The sequence below is a fragment of the Callorhinus ursinus genome, unplaced genomic scaffold (genome assembly GCF_003265705.2).
Source record: "Callorhinus ursinus isolate GAN/ISIS: 27379988/994484 unplaced genomic scaffold, GSC_fseal_2.0 scaffold1, whole genome shotgun sequence".
In the NCBI taxonomy this organism is placed as follows: domain Eukaryota; kingdom Metazoa; phylum Chordata; class Mammalia; order Carnivora; family Otariidae; genus Callorhinus; species Callorhinus ursinus.
In genome coordinates, this window is record NW_027397063.1 from 77,445,644 (window position 1) to 77,470,243 (window position 24,600).

The window sequence follows — 24,600 nt, forward strand, 5'->3', positions numbered from 1 at the left end:
GAGCCTTAAAGGCACAAGAAAGGAAATACTGAGTATTATGGATATAAAAGAGCCTAACATCTTATTGCTCTGTGGAGAAGCAGAAACCATTCCTGGCCAAATGCACTGTCGTCATGCATCTAACAAGAATCTAGATGCTGCTGCTTTGATCCTCAGACTACATTTTGCGTAGCAAAGCCCTAGAATGCCATTTTTTATGTTTCCAAATAAGTTTCTATTAATTTTTACACAGAAACAGACACAGTACTTGAACTCATGAACATTTCATTGTTAAAAATTAAAATAGTATCAACAGTGCCCTGGCAAATTCATACAATAAAAATAAAGGCCCCCCAGGGGGACAGTCCAGCAGTATCCTTGGCGAATACCTTCTGAAGAGTAACATTTGTACATGACCATAACCACTGAAAATTCAGAGCTCCCGTATCTTTGGCTATTTTTATCAAAGTATTCCTAAAACTGAGATAGAATGGTTTCCTTGCCATAATCCTAGTTGAAGCGGAAAATGTTTCTTTAGAAACTATTCAGACCCAGATACTTTTATGAGAGACTTTATCATAAACCTGTATACTATTTTACATCAGTTTTAATGGGAAAAAAGAGGGAGTAAAAACAGTAATATTAGTGGTTTACATACCTGCCAGGACGGCAAAAGTGATTGTAACTTGCATAAACGATATACTCAAGAACATTCCACACACTCCTCCTTGATAGAGCAATACAGTTTATAAAACAACAAAAAACAAATGACTATTCCCATTAAGGTAGGCATCAAAAATTAGTTTTGAGAAAAGATGAAAGCATTCTCTAACTCCTGGATGCCAGGAAGCAGAGTTTTTCAGAATCAAAAACAAAGAGAGCCCTAATTAAGAACAAGGCCCCACCCCTCAGGGGTCACATAGTTGGTTGTTGCTTTTAACTAATTCATTATTTTTAACACAATTTAGCCTTTTCTGTACCCAAAATTAAAACTAAAACATCATAACACTCTTCAGAAATGCAAACACCCTGAGATAGATCATTACCAGAATCTACACAAGGATTTGCAATTTAGGTACAGTTAGTATAATTCATATTTAAGGTCATTCCATAAACAACTGTCCCAGTCTTCCAAGTTCCATTTTCTCCTATGATGATCACCAAAGCAATCTGTTAAGATTCTTCTTCTTTGCTTGAATGTAGAAACTGCTTAGTAAAATTCTCCAGCTCATTTTCAAGTTGAAGAGCTTTATTTCTAATTTAAAAAAATGAATAAAACACCAATCTAATTATCATAAAAGCCAATGAGAAAAAAATGCATTCCATCCAATCTTAAAAAAACCACTAGTCAGGTGCTGCTACATTTATCTGAACTCAGATTAAACTATTATCAACCTTTTAAGAGTATGTATATATGCTACTATAGCTTTGCTGTAAACACAGAATCCAATGTCCAGAACTTTAAAAAGGTACACTGAGGTAAAAACCAAAAACTTAAGAATGAAAAGCGTAAGAGATAACGGAGTCCTGTTACCTTACATGGGAATTATATTCTAAGTCACAGTCATAACTGTCCTTGAATTCCCTTTAAGTTAAGCACATAGTCTAGAATAACTGATTTTCTGTATACATAAAGTAGCTGTCAGATGTCAAAGGACCATGGTATACCAAAAGTTTTTTTAATACTAGAATCATACCTGATGCAGCCAAATACCCTAACAAGAGGAAAATAGGAACTAACATTGACAGAGGAACACAGATTGTGTCTCCCATTCTCATACTATGCCAGGGCACGGACATACTTGAATGAGCTGCTCTCTTTTCTCTTGGTCTTGCACTATTGCTGGGAGCATATGGTCAAGGTCATATGAGTTAATGTACAGATGGACTCCACTGTATGTTTCTTCAGGCAACTCTCCTGAAGCATGAGGTAAGTTTTATCTGAATCGCTAAGCCTAATCTAGTAACAATGGAGATTCTAAACATTATGGTATTTGTTATTTTAAACTTTCCTGTTAGGAAAAGGATTAGCAGATCAAAACTATTCATACTTACCCAAGTCAGTCCTGTCAAAATCAAAAAGCTACAGTAAGTGCCAATAGTATCATTTACATTTTACTGTAACAAGATGAAATACTACTAAAAAAAACTTACCTAAGTAAAAAAAAAATTATACTAAATTTGAAAGACTGTACTTGAGATGATCTAGCTTAAAACAGGCGAAACGGAATAATGAAATTCACTTGGGTGTGTTTGTATGTATAAGGAGGTTGGGGTCTAAGTGACAGGCAGTTGTCTTTTCCAGAGATTATGAAATTGAGCGATGACAATTTCATTGCGGATCAGATTAAGACACCGTGGATAGACTCGACTGCACGTGTTTTAGATGTATGTCCCAAAATTTAGCTCAATTTGGAGACACTGCAAGCTGCTCTTACATGCGCCAACTGTATGTAGCACACGCCCTGGTAAACGGCAGCAGGAATTAACTGATGCTTACTGATACTTGGTGAGCCAGCTAATGGATAAAAGCTGAAAGTTAGGAACTACCAAGAAGTAGTCACCTCATGGTGACACTCCTGCTCAGGTCCCCGAAGGCACACTTTAATCAGACCCCACAGAATCCATGATAAGAACTGCACATATTAGGATATCTTGTTTACTTTTGTTGCTTCAAATTTAAGCACACCCAACAGTACCCCAATGAAAATGGAAGTTAAGGGTCTTGAATACAGAGGACTAAAAACTCGCATTTTGGGGGCGCCTGGGTGGTTCGGTCAGTTGAGTGTCCAGCTCTTGGTTTTGGCTCAGGTCATGAGCTCATGGGTCCTGGGACTCAGCCTCGCATCAGGCTCCTGGCTCAGCAGAGAGTCTGCTTGAAGATTCTTTCTCTCCGCCCTGCCCCACAACTCACACAGGTGGTACAAATGTGCAAGCACGCACCCACTCTCTAAAATAAATCTTAAAACAAATCAAAAAAACCCTTGCACTTTTAATTACAAAACTTCTGCTCTGAACAGGGACTAGTATGGCTTCAAGTTTTAGATAAAGATCTAAAAAATTCCTTTTAATCTTTTTAGATTTGCTTTTTCTTGTTGAAATTAGGTTTCACTGAAAATGGAAAACATATGGAATATGGAAAATAATTTAAGCCAATGTAGAAAGTTTTAATACAAATTCACTAGTAATTTTACATTATTCAGGTAATTAGACCAATAAATATTCATATTATTGGGAAAAAAGGTTCAAATACCTTAAGAACTTTGAATTGTTTTGTATTTTCTCCAGCTGATCTATTTCTTTGGATAATCTAGCAATTTCTTCTTCCAGATGTCTTTGTGTAATATCAACTTGTTGGCATAGGCGAGCAAAAGTGGTTGCCATTTCCCTTAAAATAAAAAATGATTTTTTCAGCAGTCATGAATGTCTTTTAAAATGAATGAAGCTTTTGGGGCGCCTGGGTGGCTCAGTCGTTAAACGGCTGCCTTCGGCTCAGGTCATGGTCCCAGGGTCCTGGGGTCGAGCCCCACATCGGGCTTCCTGCTCGGCGGGGAGCCTGCTTCTCCCTCTCCCTCTGCCTGCCTCTCTGCCTACTTGTTCTCTCTATCTCTCCACCAAATAAATAAATAAATCTTAAAAAATAAGTAAGTAAAATGAATAAAGCTTTAATTTAAAGCTTATATAGAAAGACTGCAAGTTTACAATATACCTAAAACATAAGATATCAAAGAACACTGTTAAGAATGTTATGAGGCTTGGGGCGCCTGGGTGGCTCAGTTGGTTAAGCGACTGCCTTCGGCTCAGGTCATGATCCTGGAGTCCCGGGAGTGAGTCCCGCATCGGGCTCCCTGCTCCGCAGGGAGTCTGCTTCTCTCTCTGACCCTCCCCCCTGTCATGTGCTCTCCATCTCTATCTCATTCTCTCTCTCAAATAAATAAATAAAATCTTTAAAAAAAAAAAAAAAGAAAACTGGAAACTTAAAAAAAAAAAAAGAATGTTATGAGGCTTAATTTCATCTGGCCTCAAGACAAATGCTCAACAGGCAGTATCAACCTCTAATATATGGTTGTGAGTATAAATAAGCTATAAAAACGCATGAGATGGGTGTATTTCTTCAGAAGCACAATAAGCCTCACTCGTCCCTTGTCTATAGAAATAACAATTACTGAGAACAGGCAAGAAAATTTCATGAGCTTATGTGACTTAGACAAAAAAATACTTTAAATCATAGCAATACTGAACCATGTTTCTACAACCAAAGTGTTATATTTAATTTGTGTGCCAGTTAATATGGTAGCCTTAGCAAACATGTTATTTTTGCAACTGGGAGCATGCCTAGTATGTGTGTACCTCTGGAATATGATTAACTGACTTATTTTTCTCTGCAACTATTCTCCTGTGTATATTCATATTTCCCATGGTCTTTTTTCCTCTCCATTCTCAACCCATTCCACCATATATCAATACTAGACAAATTAAGTATCTTTCATTATTTTCATATTTCATTAAATCAACATTTAGCTAGTATTATTTTAATACTGAGTAATTATTCATGGCTGCCTCCATGTGGATGTAAAGACTTCTAAGAAAGAGATCTAGTTATCTATTTTCCTACAACCACCTCTAGCATAGTTTAGCACACGCTAGGCAATTAACAAATGATCAAGTGAATGAAAAGCTTCATTAACTTTGTTTTTACATATGTAACCTCAGCTAATTTCTTTTGGAGGTCTAGGTACCTCCGCTAGAGAAAAGATCTTCCTTAATATAAATAAAACCTACTGTGTAAGACAGGAGCTCAATAAATATTTGGCAAATATCCTCCAACCTGTGCCCTCATTGTTTCCATTCTCTGTAGCTCTAACTATGTTAGTACAGGCTTTGATCTTGTGTCTGAAAGTTTAATCTCCCTGCAATTCTTGTCTCCTTAGCCTAAACCATTCAATACACCACACCACTGCAGTTATTTGTTGTAGAGCTAAATGTCAAAGACATCACTCCCAGGATTCCCAAATATCCAAGCTCCTGTCCTAGTATTAGCCTTATTTTCAAATGTACCCCCTCATATACACATCTACCACACTGAAATTTTCTCATGCTTCCGAACACATTTCTCTCCCCACTACTTTATTTTGGTTTGGGGTGTTTCCTCTGCCTACATCTTCCCATTCCACACATTTAAAACTCATTAGGCTACTCTTCCTTGTGGGAAATCTTTTTTAACCCACTATCCTTTATGATTTAAAATTCTAGAGCCTCAGGGCACCTGGGTGGCTCAGTTGTTAAGCGTCTGCCTTCAGCTCAGGTCATGATCCCAGGGTCCTGGGATCGAGCCCCGCATGGGGCTCCCTGCTCTGCGGGAAGCCTGCTTCTCCCTCTCCCACTCCCCCTGCTTGTCTTCCCTCTCTTGCTGTGTCTCTCTCTCTGTCAAATAAATAAATAAAATCTTTAAAAAAAATAAAAAAATAAAATTCTAGAGCCTCATATTATGAGGCTTACTTACCACTTACATTACTTAACCCTTTTCAACTTTTATTGTAACTATGTACATGGTATTTCTTCCATTAAATCACAATCATCTTCAGCTCAGAAAACATTTTAATTCAGCTCTCAGTAGCATCCAAATACAGAGTATTATGCATTGACTTAACTGGAGTTCTATATATTCTTATCAAATCAATGAAACAAATTTTAAGATATATAAAAGAAACTAACAGACCCCAGTATATTATAAAATTCTCTTGAGTTCTAAAAGAATTATGCCTTTTAACTTGTAAATCCGGTGGGGCACCTGGGTGGCTCAGGTCATGATCCCAGGGTCCCGGGATTGAGCCCCGTGGATTGAGCCCCGTGTCGGGCTCCCTGCTCAGTGGGGAGTCTGCTTCTCCCTCTTCCTCTGCCCCACCCCTGGCTCCTGCTCGCAAGCTTTCTCTCTCAAACAACAACAACAAAATTTAAACTTGTAAATCTGGGCTGTGACAGTAAAAATAAATTACATTTACCATCACACATTTTTGAGCCCACTTGTTTGATATCATTCTGTTTTTTCACCTTGATGGTGATTACAAAATGTGTTCACACTGTGATAATTCTTTTGAGCTATACTCTTGTTTATGCATTCTTGTTTACACGTCATACATCAGTAATCCTTAAAAACAAAAAACAAAGACACATCTTTCAACTTACTGTTGTACTTGATGGCTACAGTTTGCACTGGTGAAGCTAACAATCATCTGCAGTTTTTCAGTTGCATAGTTCACAAACTGCTCTTTAAAGGCTCTCTCCTTGGCACGCGTGGTCCACGTCAGCCTCTCGTAAAGATACAAAGCTCCATACATACTTAATGAAACAGATATGAGTTTCCACCCTACAGTTTTCCAAATCTGTAGGATAAATTCACAGGTTACTTAGAGAAAGACTATCACCACTAGGGAGATTGTACGTTAAGGCATTTTAACAAACTCTTCAGCTCCCTACAGATCTTTGATTCAAATCCATATTTTAAAAAAATGTATTTCCTTCTCTGTGAGAAAATCTGAAGTGGAAATCAATCAAGATGAAAAAGGAGCAGTACATAACTATCAGGCAAGAACTTTTACAAGGTACCAGACATTTGCTAAGTTGATATAATGTATCTCAAAAAGGGATGTGTATTTTTTTTAGGTCAGAGATTTTAAAAACTAAAACAAGTTAAGGCCTATGTTGTTAATGATGTGAAAAAAAAACTTTAACAGTTAAAAAGAACTACTAAAAAATAATCTTTACTACTTTAAGGCAGATCCCTTTGGTATTCATAAGGGATCTGAATCATTCTTGTTACTCCAAAGTACAAATATCGTATCTTTATGTGCTGTGAAGTGAAAACAGGAAGCAATTGTTTTAAGGACTAGATAGTTGGTGGTATTTTTTTTCCCTAAAGAAATATTTGTTGGGCTCTGGCAACCGTGCTGTGATGTGGTTCGAGATCCTGCCCGGGATTGGCGTCATGGCCGTGTGCTTGGTCATCCCCGGCACAGGCACAGCGCACATCCACAGGTTCAGTAACGGGGGCAAAGAAAAAAGGGTTGCCTATTACCCGTATCAGTGGAGTTTGATGCAAAGAGATAGGTGGGTCTCTGGAGTTAATCGTTACTATGTGTCAAAGGGTTTGGAGAATATCGATTAAGGAAGCATTTTCCTGATTGATGAAAAATAACAGTCATACTCATCTACCCCTTCTAGAAGGTTATGCAGTGTATTAATGTAGTGCATAATAAAAACAAAAAAGTAGAGGAGAAAGTATTTGTTAAAAATGTATACTGTGGTGATCTGTACTTCTGAAACAAATAACGCAACATATTTTAAGAAAAAAGGAAAAGAAGAAGATAACAGGAGAGGAAGAAAAGGGGAGTATGTCAGAGGGGGAGACGAACCATGAGAGATGATGGACTCTGAAAAACAAACTGAGGGTTCTAGAGGGGAGGGGGGGAGGGGGATGGGTTATCCTGGTGATGGGTATTGAGGAGGGCACGTTCTGCATGGAGCACTGGGTGTTATGAACAAACAATGAATCATGGAACACTGCATCAAAAACTAATGATGTATTATATGGTGATTAACATAACAATAAAAAAATTGAAAAAAAAATGTATACTGTGGTAATCACTCTGCAATATATGTATATCAAGTCATTATCTTATATGCCTAGAATACAATGTTATGTTGTTATATTTCAATTTTAAAATAAATAAATTTGTATTTTTAAAAACTTAAGATTAGACCTGTGAAACTCATCTTTACTCACTAATTTTAACCAACAACTTTTCATGTCATTTTATTGAGTATCCTGGAAATAAAAGTAAATATACCTTTCTTTTTGTGATCTAGCAGACAGCTTTGCAAAAATTCCAATTTTAATTATACTAAAATGGACTTCTTACCACTCCTCCAACAACGATGATGCCCATAGAAGTTCTAGATGTGAGAGAAGCCAATCCTGTTATTAAGGTAACCATGAGTTCTTCCTGTGATGCACTGTCTGGCGTTGCTGGATTGGTTGGAGCAGTGGGAGTAGAGGCTAAAGATCTGGGGAGCTGATAAGGTTGAGGAAAAAAGGATTATTACAACTAAACAACTACAAATGGAATAGTTACATTTACAAAGTTTTATTGTATTTCTTGTATAATTACAGTAGTAAATCTATAAAGAGAATGACTCCAATAATAAGTTTACCATAAATATATGAAGAAAATAAAAATGGTCTGAAAATTATTTTCTATGATCAATACTGAACCAATGATATTATGAATTTTCATACTATATGATTCTACCTATAACAGTAGGCCCTCAACTCTCAAGAGGAATTAAAGCTGTATTTTAAAATTCTCACACCAAAGACATAACCTTAAAAAAATGTATTTTTTTAAATTACTTAGAAATTAAAATCTTCTACACTTCAAAATACACTATGTAAAAATTAAAAGATAAGCCACAGACTAGAAAAACAGACCTGGAAATCATGTATCTGACAAAGGACTTGTATCTAGAGAATATATAAAGAACTCTTACAATAAGAAGCCAAATAATACAATTAAAAATGGGCAAATGATCCCGAATAGACATTTCACAAGATATAAGAATGGCCAATACAAGCACATGAAAAGATGTTCAAAATCATTAGTCGTTAGGGAAACACAAACTGAAACTATATGAGATATCCCTTCACATCCACTAAATAAAAAAGACAATAACAAGTCTTGATGAGAATGTTGAGAAACAGAACCTTAATATACTGCTGGTGAGAATGTAAAATGGTATAGCTGCTTTGGAAAAGTTTGGCAGTTCCTCAGAAAGTTAAACATGGAGTTACCGCATGGCCCAGCAATTTCATTCCTAGATATATACTCAAGAGAAATGAAAACAGATGTCCACATAAAAACAGGACATGAGTGTTCATAGCAGCATTATTCAAAAAGTACAAACAACTCAAGGGTCCATCAACTGAATAAAATGTGTGATATCTATAATGGAATATTATTCACCTATAAAAAATGGAGTACTGATATATGCTACAACATTCATGTACCATGGTGATGAACCTTGAAAATACTATGCTAAATGAAAGATGCCCCAGTCACAGATGGCCATATTTTTTATTATTCCATTTATAGGAAATGTCCAGAAAGGGCAAAATATGATAGTTACAGGAAGCGGACTAGCAGCAATAGGACTGGAGGTGGGAATGATGATTACCTGCAAATGGGCACAAGGGTACCATTTTGGGGTGATAGGTTCTTTTTTTTTTTAAGATTTTATTTTTCTTTTTCGACAGAGAGAGAGAGACAGCGAGAGAGGGAATGCAAGTAGGGGGAGTGGGAGAAGCAGACTTCCCACCAAGCAGGGAGCCCGATGTGGGACTAGATCCGAGGACCCTGGGATCATGACCTGAGCCGAAGGCAGACGCTTAACGACTGAGCCACCCAGGTGCCCTGGGGTGACAGGTTCTAAAACTGGATTGTGGTGATGTTTTTACAACTCCATAGATTTTCTGAAAAAGTACTGAATTGATAAATTCAAGTTTTTTCTAAATGTTTGCATTTATTCTAATTTAGTTGAAGTCAAAACTTCAATTCTATTTGAAAACAAAAACTTTTAAGGAATAAAAACCATTTCAAAATGAATGTACAACAACCTCCAACAGTACTGAATGAAAACGCTGGAACTGCCTTTCCCTTTGTATTGTATACCTAATTCAGAAATGGTTCTATGTGATAGATATTAGCTCATAAATATACAAATTGGACACAACTAGGTCTATTAGAGAAATCACATAAGCAAAATAAAAAAGAATCTCAACTGGTAGAATCAAAGATACATAATTGTGTAGTAGGAGCAATAACAAAATAAAAAGCTTACTCAAAAAAAAAAAAAAGATACCTGGAAGATGGGTTCTGATAATCCTAGTAGCACCCTCTGAGCATTCACTGGGCCCAAGAAACGATGCACAAGGGAAGACCAGCCCAGGGAAAAACGAAATACAATATCCTCTTGAAAATCTGAACATAACTTGTGGCAATTTAGGTCATAGCTGAGATCAAATTTCTTGCAAGGAATCAGTGTATGAAGTTTATTTTGTATACCAGTTGGAAGTAATGGCTTCAAATTTTCTAAACAAAACAAAATTATATTTAAGAAACAACAGTAAATAATGTTATACATTTTATAAAACACCTAAAGGAAAATAAATCCTTTCCCAATGAAATAAATAAAACCACCACACATGAACTTGTAGACATAAACATTACCAATAATCTCCTGCTGGGACTGAAGCATTGAAGCATTGACTTCATTGGTGCACCGATCAGCCAAATTTCTTCCCATACCATCTTCAATGTGCTTATTTAACTCCTGTTAACATGGTACATGGGCCCATTATTTTTTTCTCTAGAACATGTACAAATTTTACAAAAGCTTAAAAATTATGGTAAATGATCTTATTCTAAGAGGATAACGTTGTTGTGTACTTTATATACAAGATAGTTTACATTTATTACAAGAGTGCACAGGAGATATAAGAGTTCAATCATGTATTGATTGCCATGAAGACACTAAAATGGCTAATCCACTAAATAAAAATGTAGAATAAGGTGAGAAAAACTGAGTCACTCTCTTTAACAACAATTTAACTTACATTTTTATATACTTTCAATACACTTGGAGTAGGATGAAACTCAGAACAAAATTCATCAACCAAAACAGACAGTCGACAAATTTCATCTGTCATTGCACAAGAAACCTAAAAATATGAAGTTAAAAAAATTAAACATGATTATCACCTACTCAACCAAATTGAAAAAACTTAACAAAATGTGCCTTTAGGGTAACAGGGATAACATTTTTAGGATTATCAAAAATATTTTCATTTCCAGAAATTTAATTTATTTAAAGATTTTATTTTTAAGTAATCCTACACCCAATATAGGGCTCGAACTCACAACCCCAAGATCAAGAGTGGCATGCTCTACTGAGCCAGTCTCTCCATTCCCAGAGATTTTAATCATAAAGTCACCAACCCACCTTGTTTGCCACCTCTTCTGTAACAGCCCTGATTTTTTTCTTAACATCCAGTGTTAAAAGGTTCATCTGGTTTCGGATAAAGTCCAGTCTATCAATTTGATCTTCCCTCTCTTCCATTGAATAAACCCTATTGTAGTATGCAGAGTAATTAATTCTCAGGATACATTAAAGTCCCAAAGCAATTAAGCTAGGGCATTCACTTATGTAATGAACCAGCTATTAGCATGATACGCAGGGGGAAAATGAATCTTGTATTTCAACATCTAAAAGGATTCAAATAATATTTCATTTATAAAATATGTCCTAGATGACTATATAAACTACTTTGTCTCTCTGCGCATGTGGCATCTGAATCCCACAAAGAATAAGGATTCTCCAAACACAGATACGAACAGTCACAATAAAATACTGACTTCATTTAATAAACAGGGGTCAGCAAATGGCATCCTGAAAGCCAAATCCAGCCAGCTGTTATTTTTTGTTACAGTTTCCATGACCATTCATACGCCTATCATCTGTATGGCTGGCTGTCTTTGCCCTAAAACAGAGTAGTTGCAAAAGAGAAAGTACAACCCACAAAACCTAAAGTATTTACCATCTAGCTTTTACAGAAAATTTGTCAACCACTACAGGATACAGGAAAACAAAGACCTGAGATTCTTTTAAATTATCTTTAGCTAAGAGAGTTCCCAAGACATGATTATACAAACCATCAAGTCACATCTTCTTTGTGCTATGTTTAGTTCAATGTCCTGTATTTTTCAAATCAGTAATATTAAGGTCAACCAGTGGACCAAATACTTTGACTACTATGATAAAGCAACTGAGCTGGAAGAGGTATAAATGACAACACAATCTCATACAGAAACAGTGCACAGGGCCTGAGATCAGATTGAGTTCTCACTCCTGTTTTACATATTACAAATTCTCTAATTTTATACGTGATGCATTCCAGCAAAAGTGTCAAAATTAGGCAATAGATTTAGATGTATTTGTTCCCTGTAAGAGCAAATGCATTTAAAATTCCCAATTTAATGTCCTCAATCTCTGATGCTTTGTATCTTTCCCTTGATTGGCTTAAGCCCACTAATAGTTCAATTAAGGCTTAACATCATTACGTGTGTCACATCTAATAATATCCACAACTTTATGTGCACCAAGTTTGTGAGACTATCCTTTTATTCAATGTTAGCAATTTCATGTATTTACTTTCATCTTTGTAAGGTAATAAATGGAGTAACAGCGCAGTACAATGACATATAGGGTAGTGCTTTACCAAATTGACTTTCTGGCTGGCAGGTAGTATCACCTTGTTTGCTTACCAGTTGATAAAAACCCACAACTGGCAAAAGAGATTTCAAGGTATCAATGTATAAATATATGAAAAATGGGTCATAGGTTGAATGTAACAAAAAAGAGGGCCACCTCCTTTATGGACTTCTTCAAAAAATTCCACTTGAAGAGAAAGTCCTTCCACTGCTTTAAAGATATTTTAAAACTATGAAGCATGTTAAAATCATAGCTCATGAGAATACTGAGTTCCGGGAAATGTAAATGATGTATTTAAGGTTGCAGAATATTTATAATTTCAAATATTCATTTAAAAACATGCAAGCAGGTTGTTGACTTTAGTGCGTATTTAAAATATAACAATTTAAGACCTTAGTCTAAGGAATTTATACTGACACGAACTGACATTTTTATTTTGCAATAAAATGAATTCATACCTTTTCTCTGCTGCTGCCACGTTTACTGAATCCATTATGTTTTTCACAGTATCTAGTATCTGTTTAGCTCTGATAGTGTGCTGTTCAAACTTTGTTTTCACTGCTGACTGCGAGATACACTCCTGCGAGGGCCCAAGCCATAACACATTACTGTAATTCCATCCCAAGATTTTCAGGAATTTAAACACAAAAACTTGCTGTTTGTAATGATAACCAAAACATAAATAAGAGCAGAAAATAAATGCACGATAAACAGAACTTAAAATAACAAAGGTTAAAAAACCTACAAGAAATCAAAAGTAAAAAGGACATTAACAGCAAGTTCATATCTTTGTGTAATTTTACACAGTAATGTGCAATGGTTTTTTGACTATATTTTTAAAAATAAATGAATGAATAAGCAGGGTACTATTGTCAATGTTAAAGCTTTCTCCATTAAAATTACCAATTTTATCGGGATTGCCTTTAATCTACTCTTAGTCTGTCTTGATTTTTCTCATGCTTACAATACCTAATAAAGTTCTTAATTGACTTATGAATTAGAATTCCACAATTTAAGAAATTAGTTGACAGGATTCACATAAAGTCATTAATATCTGAACAACTTGAAAAATACTCTTTAGCAACCCATAGGATATTTTGTTTAGAAAAATATCTACAGCTATTTCAAAGATAATCCTGTGATCGTCCTTGCTATCTATAGTGTGTGCATACAGTTCGAATGATGCCCTATCTCATTTGTTTCACCTTCAAGCTAATTATAGCTCATAAACCATTCACAGCTATACAAATCAGGTTTCACAACCAGTTTTGTTTTTTTTTTAAGATTTTTCTTTTTTTATTTATTTGAGAGAGAGAGTGAGAGATAGAGAGCACGAGAGGGAAGAGGGAAGAGGGTCAGAGGGTCAGAGGGAGAAGCAGACTCCCTGCTGAGCAGGGAGTCCGATGCGGGACTCGATCCCGGGACTCCAGGATCATGACCTGAGCCGAAGGCAGTCGCTTAACCAACTGAGCCACCCAGGCGCCCCTGTTTTTTTTTTAAATAGAATATATTAGAATGCATCACATATAGTAATGGATACATTTATACTATAAAATTTGTTTCAATTTCAATACATGTGCATACTACTTGTTATTTAAAATATTTACTGTGAATTCATCATTGAAAGCTCACAAAATTATTACGTTAAAACTGTCCTTTCATTCTTACTTCATAGAAAGTTAAATTCTGCACTGACATAACATCTAAAAGAGGGCCATCTGGTCTTCGATCAAGAAATACTTGTCTGGGTCAAAGCAGCAATAACTACAATAGGTGTTTGGTAGGAAGCCACATCTATTCACTGTGATTAATTTTTATTATTTTTTTTTAAAGATTTTATTTATTCATTTGAGACACAGGGATACAGAGAGAGAGTATGAGCAGGGAGAGAGGCAGAGGCAGGAGAAGCAGCAGGCTCCCCACTGAGCCAGGAGCCCGATGTGGGGCTCGATCTCAGGACCCCGGGATCATGACCTGAGCCGAAGGCAGATGCTTAACCATCTGAGCCACCCAGGCGCCCCGTGATGAATTTTTAAAAATTAGGGATATACCCCAACTCTCCATGATTTCCATGAATTTATCTTCTTGAACCTCTTTTTTACTGTAACCAGTATAAATTGTGGTAACTATCCTTTGCCACAATAAATGGCTTTCAAGCTTTAAAGTATTCACTTAATACTATAGTATTTGTTATACTGAAAATCATTAGTATGTTACATTCATTCAATATACTATTTATAACCTAGAGCCTTCACATCTCTAAAATGATTACCTATTCAATTCACTAAGACAGAAAAAACTTTTAAAATTTCTTTTGACATTTTAGCTATCCTCTTCAGTACTTTGAGGTATGAAAAATAAAAGAGATTCACTTCCTTAGCTATAGGACACATGAGGGTAATTCATTTATTTAACAATTTATAAAGCCTTAACTCCAGCCCATTACTTTCTTTCACTGTATAGCCTAACTTTGTTCATGGTTAAACTTATTTATACATCACTCAACATCACTAATCCTGAAGAGATTAGTTGTAGGAAGTTACTGTATTCCCCGTTCTATTTGTGCCTACAGAAAAACAACCGATAACTACACAATATTAAACAGTTAAAAGTATAAGCTGCTTATTTAAATCATCTTTTTTTTTAAAGATTTTATTTATTTATTTGAGAGAGAGAATGAAAGATAGAGAGCACGAGAGGGAAGAGGGTCAGAGGCAGAAGCAGACTCCCCGCTGAGCAGGGAGCCCGATGTGGGACTCAATCCCGGGACTCCAGGATCATGACCTGAGCCAAAGGCAGTCGCTTTACCAACTGAGCCACCCAGGGGCCCTAAAAGTATAAGCTGCTTATTTTTAACAACCAAAACAAAAGCTTTGATTCTCTTTAACTATATCTCATAAACTGACAAATTAACCTCCATAAAAATGATAATAAAACCATGAAAATTTAAAAGAAAAAAAGGTTAAAAGAAATTCTATGTTCCTCGATGAAGCAGATCTAGGTATCAGCAATGAAGACCCAAAATTTATAGATAACAGCACAGTATTAGAGCTAGACCAGAAAGAAAATATTTTCAAAAGTTATTAGGCAATATAAAAGTCATTCCTTATTTAAAAATATACAATCATGTCATGAATAAATATAAAGAGAATAAGCAATCTTCTTCTACTTAGGAAGTATCCCACACTGATGTTCCCACTGATCACAAAAATACCAAGTCAACCTGCAAAAGAAATACTCTATTCTGAGTTGTGGGAAATGTTAATTTAAATACAGGTTTTTTTAAATTGAATTTTTTCTCAGAACCCTCACTACACTAATATGCTTATGAATCCCCACAGAGAACATACATAGTGAGCAGCAGTTTCCAGACTTACTTTATCAGGAACTCTAATTTTCCAAGGAGAAGGTTAAAAAACTACACCAAACCATTTTAAATGCCATCTTGTCCAATTATCCTATAGACTATCTTAAAACTTACTAAGGATTTAGAGCCAAAACAATAATCACATCTCAGTGAAGACAGTTTTCTAACTTTCTAATAATATCTAAAGAAGCCAGCTGTTAATTATAGATTTGTAGATATTAATATTTATGTATAATTAAGACATAAAATGACATTGTCAAATCCTCTTAACAGACCCCAAACATCCAATAACATGCTATTCATCACTCTCAACTTAGTATTTTTAAAGATTTTAAATTGAGAGGGCAGTGCAAGAAAAAATACTAATATACGATATACCTTTCTAATTTGTTTTCCTTTCCTTTTCCCTCTCCATACAGATATATCTATATAGAGAGATACACATATATTTTTATAGATATTTTTTCCTGCTGAACAATTTGATAGTTCTTTGCAGCCACCACAACTTTACTACTAAATATATTAACGTGTCCCTAGGAATGGGATCATTTTCCTATACAACCAAGAAACAATTACTGCATTCACTGGGGCAGTACTATTAACCTAACACACAGTCCATTTTCAAATTTCACCAGTTGTCCAGAATGTCCTTTACAACAAATTCACTGACATTTTAGAGTAGAATTATTTTGTACCTGTTTTCCATCTTATAATCAAATTAAGAACAGTTAATGGCCAAATATTTGAGCAAAGATATTTAGATTTCTAAATTATCTTTAGAATACACACTTGTTCAAACACAGGTTTAAAACAGTAAGAAACATATTGACAGAATTAATACTGATTTTCTTGATTGATTTTAACAGATTTAATTTTCAAGCATTATTTAAACTTGGTACTCCAAATGTTCCTGTAGTGTTTTGCTCATAAGAACCAAATGAAACCCAAAAAGTCTATGGCAAAGATCAGACCGCTAAAAATGATAAACTTGGTACTTTCTTTTCACAAAAATTATTTTCTAAGACTCCAAAAAAAAAAGTGAATTCTAAAAACAAAGAGAAAATGTATATAAGGACACATTCTGTGATCACAATGCAAAGAAACCAAGAAATAAATAACCAAAAGTTGGATGAAAAGAATCAAAACATCTGATTTTTTTTACTTTTTTTACTTTTTAAGATTTTTTTATTTATTTGACAGAGAGACAGAGAGAGAGAGAGAGAGCACAAGTAGGCAGAGAGGCAGGCAGAGGGAGAGGGAGAAGCAGGTTCTTGCTGAGCAGGGAGCCCGACGCGGGGCTCGATCCCAGCACTCTGGGATCATGACCTGAGCCAAAGGCAGCCGCTTAGCCAGCTGAGCCACCCAGGTGCCCCAAAAACATCGGATTCTTAACAACTCCTGTATTGAATAGAAAATGTCAACAACTACAATTAAAAACTATTAAAGATAATGAAAACTAAACTGGATACCGAAACCTACAGTATATGTCCAAAGTTACATCACAAATTCACAGACTTAAATTCTTTCCTAAAGAATAAAAAGCAAAAGACAATTCCACTTACAAGACCAGTGCTCTAACCCCTGAGCTATGGAGCCAAGACAATTCCACTTAAAAAGAGGTATAAAAAAGGCAGAAGAAACTATGTTTAAAGATTAACATAGAATTTAATGAATAAAAACCAAAAAATGCTATTTATGAATGGAAAAATAAACCAAAGGCTGGGACTAGGTCTTTGGAGGATAAAGCAGAGTAATTAAATCACTGGCAAATCCAATTAAGGTTAGCATATATACACGTGTTCACAAATATGTACGTATGTCTATATAGAAATGAGAAAGAATACAGAAGTTTTTAAAAATGAACAATTTTATCCTACTTAATTATAAATTCTTAAAATATCCCAATTTATATGAAATCTTAAATTACCAAAATTGATTTAAGAAGTAACACATTTTACTCTGGAAAAAAAGTTGAAGAGTTGTCAATGTAATCATCAAAAAATGCTTTGGCCACCAAGACAAGACTTTTTGCCCATCTGATTATTTCTTTAGGTAAGTTCGAATAATTTCTAGCTGATTCTCATATTAAATCTATCATACTTTTAACTGAACAAATATTTCAAACTCTAAGGTCGACATTCTCCACTTTATGTAAAAGCTCTTGCACATAGTTTTTTCCATACATAATTTTTAGATTCCCAAATGAATTATTACAATAAAAAACTGCCAAGTTTCTTCTAAAAACATTAAAAAACGGTAATTCCTAGGTCTGCCTGATTATTGCCATCACTTGGGGAGCTTTGAATATATGCGGATTCCTAGGTCCATCCCAGCCCCACTCGATCGGTCTCTGGGATAATTCAGGAGTCTGCAGTTCTCTAAAGCACCTCATGTGATTCTTATGATCAGTCAAGGTTTAGGAACCAGTGCTCTACAGCACAGCTTTGCTCTTCTCATTCCCACTTCTTCAAGGAGATATTCTGTCTGGGTAGCAGGAACCAATATGAAAGAGGTTATAAATGCATTAAGAAAACAATATGATTTGGTAGGAGAAATCAATGGCAAATATCTAACACACAAAGAAAGAAGGAAAGAAAGAAAAGGTCAATAAATAAGACAAAGGGAGACAGAACAATACATCCTCTCCCCAATATTTTCCCCATGGATGAAATAATTGAAAAAGAGTAAGGAGAGCACTGAATCTTGTGAAAGCAAAAAGGAAAGAATATAAACAATGATCTCTGAGTGACTGGGACGTCATGTAATCTATGGTTTAGCTTGGGACAACATATGCTAATATCCCAGGGGCCTCTGACTTTAGAGAGATCTTACCAAGATAGCCACTAGTGGGCTTTCCTTCTTTAAATACTTTGTTTTTCATCTACATAATAGTCTATCTCCAACTCACCAAATTAAAGATGGGAGATAGCAAATATTTAATTCAAAAAATTCTGCCAAGTACATTCAACATTCATGTCCTTACTATTAAAGCTGTTACGACTTAAAGGAAGAATAATTACAGAAAGAAGTTTTTTTAAGTTCTGAAGTTTTCGTGTTCATTCATGGGTGAAAAGGGGATATAAATCTAAGCAGAGCTAGATTAAATAGGGCTAAATAAGAGTTTGGAAATTAACATCTAAAGAACTCTTCACTCAAATGTAGGATGTTTTAATGTCTCTGAATAAAATGCCTACACCAAAATACAAGGAAGTGTCCTTCCTTCCCAATGCTGCAAATACATTAGCTATTCATGTGCGCCAGTAGTTCCTACCAGATTCCTAAACTATAGGATACCCTATATCATAATTATTTTTGTATTCTTTCATTTAGGACATCTGACCTAAAATGTGGAGAATAAACAGGTGACAACACAGTTTAAAATGTAATAAACTTCTGTCAAATGACATTAACTATATTCTTTATCTATCAACAGTATGGTACAAAAAAAGATAATCTTCACTTTGCTCCATTACCCATTCCAACAGCAATTACATTTAATATTGCCTCAAATTACTGAATAAAGAGAATTTCACTCATTGCACAACACATGCAATATCAGAAAAAGTTTCCCATTTAAATACAACTACATAAGAAAAAATAAGAAATTACAATCTTTAATTCTCAATTCTTACGGATCATCCATTTTGCAGGGACTTCCTTTCTTCAAACTTGCTTCACTTGCTGTAGCAGTAACTATACTAAATAACAGCAAGCAAAGGTTATTTGAAAAAGATAAATAGTGAAAACAGAAGATTATGATCATTCTCCAACCAGTGTTAGGGTTTTATATTAGTGAATACATTCACAAAATTCCTACCTCGAAGATTTGTTCAAAATTCTGAAACTCCTGTAATCTTGCCTGGAATCCTTCAGCAAGTGCCCCACCTATAATATTTACATGAAGAGTTTAAAACCTAGAATACAGCAAGGTAAGATTTCCAGCATGTTATTTCTATAACTATACTTGTATTTCAAAAGACAATCTATAATAATACATACCACCTTCTGGCATCCCCTGTGCTTTGTGCTTTCTAGCACTAAGAACTTCCTTTGCAGAAACAAAGAAAATACGATTCTGTGCCTCTAAAGGATCCACAACTTTAAGCTCCTCCACCAAGAAATGTAGACATCTTTCCATGTGCTGTCTGCGTACCTAGAGAAAACAGGGTACTGAAATAATTCTAGTAATTAAACAAATGTAACTGACAGCCATCGGCCTATACTAAACTCCATTTATAGTGATATTATAATAAGTAATAGCTCCCATATTACTTAACAAATCCAAAAATTCTAATAAATAGAATACTTTCTCTTAAAGTAATGATCCTTCTTTGACCATTTAAAATTCTGATGGGCCACCACATACTCTGCAGCCATTTTCCAACATATTGTAGACAAATATTAGTACTTACTGCCTTTGGAAAAGGTTCTTATTTCTGTGTTATTGACATACATGACTATACTACAAAAAAAAAATGTGTATATGTATCTGTGAAAATTAACAGGTGGCATGCAGGCAACAACCACAAACCAGGTGGCATTTTTATTTCTTATGCTTATTTTCCAAATTTTCTTACAATGAAGCTATTAATATCTTTGATATCAAAAAATAAGTGCTACAATTAATTTGCTACAATGAAGCTATTTTTATTGTGAAATCAGAACATAAATAGTCTATTTTTCTTAAAGCACTGAGAATTAAAGTTGGGGAGAATGCATTAGCTAGGGATTAGGGTTGCAATGTTATATTTAAGATTAACAGTTAGGTATTAAAATCAGAACTAAGAGGGGCACCTGGCTGGCTCAGTCAGTACAGTATATGACTCAATCTTGGGGTTGTGAGTTTGAGCCCCATGTAGGGTGTAGAGATTACTTCAAACTTTAAAAATATAAAAATTAAAAAAAAATAGGACTAAGGGTGAAACTAGTTAGGGTTTAGTACTAGCCTCTAGGATTGTGGCTACAATAACAGATCTCTATCTTAAGACTTCAGGATATAAAACTTCATATTAAACAAAATTCCAATTTTGGGGATGGGGGGAAGAATGAATGCAAATAACATGTAAACAGTGATAGGACAGTGTAAATTTTGATTTTTTTTTGTAAAGAAACACAAACTATGATCAAAATCAGAAAAAGAAATTATCAGGCAAATTAAATATTTTTTATAGATCACAGACCAAATTCCAGATTATTCTTCTCAATTTTTTTTTAAAAGATTTATTTATTTATTTGACAGAGAGAGAGAGAGAGAGACAGCGAGAGAGGGAATACAAGCAGGGGGAATGGGAGAGGGAGAAGCAGGCTTCCCACGGAGCATGGAGCCCAATGCGGGGCTCGATCCCAGGACCCTGGGATCATGACCTAAGCCGAAGGCATACGCTTAACCGACTGAGGCACCCAGGTGCCCTACTCTATTCTTTTTAAAAAGAAATTGCTAGGGACGCCTGGGTGGCTCAGATGGTTAAGCTTCTGCCTTCGGCTCAGATCATGTTCCCAGAATCCTTGGGATCAAGTCCCACATCGGGCTCCCTGCTCGGCAGGAGCCCGCTTCTCCCTCTGCCTGTCACTCCCTCTGCTTGTATTTGCTCTCGCTCTCCCTCTCTCTCTGACAAATAAATAAAATCTTAAAAAAAAAAAGTTTCTAAAACCACCAGCATGACTAAAATTTAAAACAACCAAAATCCAAGTGTTGGTGAGGATATATAAATCACTTGGAACTCTTAATCTGCTTGGGTGTATAAACTGGTACAAGCACTTTAGAAAACTCTTGGGCTGTGTTTACTGAAACAGTATATTCTCTACCTATAATCCAGCAATCCTACTCCTAGATATATACTCACAGATTACTGATCTCTGCAGTACTGACATTTTGAGTCAGATAAATCTCTGGTTGGGAGGGCTGTTCTGAGACTTTTAACAGCTCTTAGCTTCTACCCAACAGATGTCAGTAGCATACTCCAAGAGCTGTGACTATCAAAAATATCTTCAGACATGGCCAAATATTCCCTGGAGATCAAAACTGCCCAACCCCTCAGGTTGAGAACCACTGGATATACCCAACAGAAACATATACTATGTGCATCAAAGAGACATATGTAAGAATATGTACAGCAGCACTACTCCTAACAGCTAAATATAGGAAATTTACCAAATGCCCATCACTAGCAGAATAAATCAAATGTAGTTATTCAAAGGCTGAAATATTATACAGTAATGACAATGCACTTCAACTCTGCACAAGAGTATGGATGCATATCACAAATGTAATGCTGAGTAAAAGAAACGTGACACAGAAGTAGATACTGTATGATTCCACTACATAAAGTTGAACAACCAAAACAATTAATCAAAGGTGTTAGAAGTCATGGTAAGTGCTTATTCTTGTGAGGGAGGACAGAGATTGGAAGAGGGTGCTGGGAATGTTCTGCTTCTTGAGCTGGATCCTGACACAGGTGTGTTCAATTTGTAAAATTCACTGAGCTGGACACTTAGGATCTGCACACTTTTCTGTTATGTTATACTTCAATAAAAAACTATTAACAAAACAGAGTTTCAATATCTAAAATGATTATATAGTACTTCTATAACAATTTTCCTCCAAAGTAGCTTAATATTCTGGTCTCTATCACATAAGCCTTTTCTCAAGTAATAGAACAGCTACTTAGAATGTTCTCTTCTATAAGGTATACTGTTTTCTCAGATAACAATGTACATGACTATATTTCACAACTTAAAAGAAAAAATAACTTACGTCTTCCATATATTCTGGCTCTGATGCAGAGGCATCCCAACGATTATTCAAAATGAAAATATTAGGCTTGGAAAGTCGCTCATTTACTTTGTGAAAAAACTGTTTTTCCTAAAAAACATCAAATACCCCAGAGTATGTTCACTTTTAACAGCTATTTTATATTTACATTTATAGTTGAAGCTCTAATCTAAAAGTCTGAACCATTTAGACAACAGTGATTGATAAAGGATCCCAAAGCACTGAAGATTACACTTCTCAAAGATGAGAAAATTAAATTATAAGAAGGCAAAAGTGAAGATTTTCCTGCTCCTGCCATGAGTCTTTTCTGAATTCAATTTAACAAATATTTATGTCTCTACTATTGTGCAGAACACAACAGATATTGCTGGATATTATAGTCCATATTTTCAAAAAGCTACCTCAAATCTTTCCAAAGATTTAGACTAAGTAAATTAATAACAATGTAAGACCTATGTACATAATAAGCAATAGAGAAAGAAAGGTTATGTGCCTTAAATGCTATAAACACATGCTATGCTTATTCAAAGGAAAGAGACACCATATCTAATTGGAATTAGGAAAAATTCCATAAAGAAGGGAATGGTGATAAAGATGTGCTTAAAAGTACTGATAATGGCTTTCTGAAAAATAAGCTGGGAGTGGGGGAAGAAATATGGGCAAAGAATAGCATAAACAAAGACAAAGAAGTCAGAATGTACATCAAAACTTGTTTATCAATATCCAAATAATGAGGCTGTTCTAACAAAGATTTTAAACATTTATCAGTTTCTCATATCACTGGATTATAAACAACCGTCCATGTTGTCACAGCAGCCTGGTCCACGTGATATAGATCAGGTTATACAAAAACAAGTAACAGTGGCAAAACAGAGGTCTTTGCTGGTAACATCTAGGCTATAATGGTGTTTGGCCACTAATATGCTTTTGAGGAATAACAGTTTTAAAAAATCATACCACAGTTTTGGACATTAGATATCTATAAACTCTGGAGTTTATCTGGGATGAGTCTGGCTCTAGACATCCTGGATAAATAATCTTTTCTATGAGGTTTGACAGCGGCGTAGAACGTACACAGGTAAGCTGGAACCTGAAGTGTATACATGTAAAGCTGGGAAAGGGTGACTAGAAGTATGAAAAGCCTTGCCTGCCCGATGTGAGGACTGGGATGAGGGTGTGAGGTGGGAGTATTAAACTTTATTCAAAAGACTTAAATCATCACCCTAACAATTCTGGTGCCCATTCCTTCCGAAACTGGCAAATAACCACAATCAATGTCAACACCACACACGTATCACACCTTGAACTTAAAGATTCACTAGAAGCTAGAGCCATCAAACCCTAGATTCCCAATGGGAACACTCAAGAAAACCAGCATCAGCTTTTCTGGTCCCATGGAAATACAAACTCCTTTTTTCACCCTTGATTCTTTCTGATCCATGATTTGGATTTCCCTTACTTTTCAGAATAGACACTATCTCATTTCCTACCACTCAAACATAGTAATGTGATTAAATCCTACCGTGTTCATTAGTGTTGATTCAGAGTTTGCAACCAAAACGAAGACATCAGCATCTAAGCAGAACTTATCAATCCAGCTATCCAGCTCTGTAGTGACATCTGTACCTGGACTAATGGGAGCAAGATAATACTGTATTTTATAATATTTTTTAAAAAGAAAATTTGATTATAGAAAGACATTTTTTTAAACTTTTATAAATTGAAGTCTAAAGGACAAGATTTCTACCAGTTTTCAGCACAAAGCCTAAGAGATTTACTTTTTCACCTATAAGAGAGCACTTGTGGCAAGCTGAGTCTGTTTTATAAACTTCAATATTTATTCTGCTGACAAATCCCAGAGCCTATCCAATTGACAACGTAACAAATGCTTAAAAAAAAAAAAAAAAGTTTATTTACTAAAAAGAAATAAACTTGGGCGCCTGTGTGGCTCAGTCAGTTAAGGTCTACCTTCAGCTCAGGTCATGATCCCAGGGTCCTGGGATGAAGCACCATGTCATCAGATCCCTGCTCAGTGGGAAGCCTGCTTTTCCCTCTCCCTCCGGCCCTCCCGCACCCCGGCTTGTGCTCTAATAAATAAAATCTTTAAAATAAAAACAAATAGGGGCGTCTGGTGGCTCAGTCATTAAGCGTCTGCCTT

The 24,600-nt window shown here is 35.5% G+C and overlaps 1 protein-coding gene and 1 pseudogene across 4 annotated transcripts in view; one reads left to right on the forward strand and one right to left on the reverse strand.

The window, feature by feature from the left end:
- Positions 1-247: 247 nt before the first annotated feature.
- MFN1 (mitofusin 1) overlaps positions 248-24,600 on the reverse strand; it is a 33,135-nt gene continuing 8,782 nt past the window's right edge. For 3 of the 4 annotated variants that reach the window (XM_025878367.2, XM_025878376.2, XM_025878384.2), the window contains 13 exons: positions 23,965-24,073; positions 22,425-22,532; positions 19,670-19,823; positions 19,488-19,555; positions 12,762-12,883; positions 11,035-11,161; positions 10,649-10,753; positions 10,263-10,365; positions 9,895-10,124; positions 7,899-8,051; positions 6,166-6,362; positions 3,233-3,367; positions 248-1,234 (listed from right to left, as the gene is read on the reverse strand). In XM_025878367.2, the coding sequence (XP_025734152.1) occupies positions 1,153-1,234; positions 3,233-3,367; positions 6,166-6,362; positions 7,899-8,051; positions 9,895-10,124; positions 10,263-10,365; positions 10,649-10,753; positions 11,035-11,161; positions 12,762-12,883; positions 19,488-19,555; positions 19,670-19,823; positions 22,425-22,532; positions 23,965-24,073 (1,693 nt within the window). In that variant the 3' untranslated portion in view covers positions 248-1,152. The remainder of the gene's footprint in view (positions 1,235-3,232; positions 3,368-6,165; positions 6,363-7,898; positions 8,052-9,894; positions 10,125-10,262; positions 10,366-10,648; positions 10,754-11,034; positions 11,162-12,761; positions 12,884-19,487; positions 19,556-19,669; positions 19,824-22,424; positions 22,533-23,964; positions 24,074-24,600) is intronic. The other variant, XM_073896871.1, reaches the window with a different exon arrangement.
- LOC112829074 (NADH dehydrogenase [ubiquinone] 1 alpha subcomplex subunit 1 pseudogene) lies at positions 6,932-7,234 on the forward strand (annotated as a pseudogene).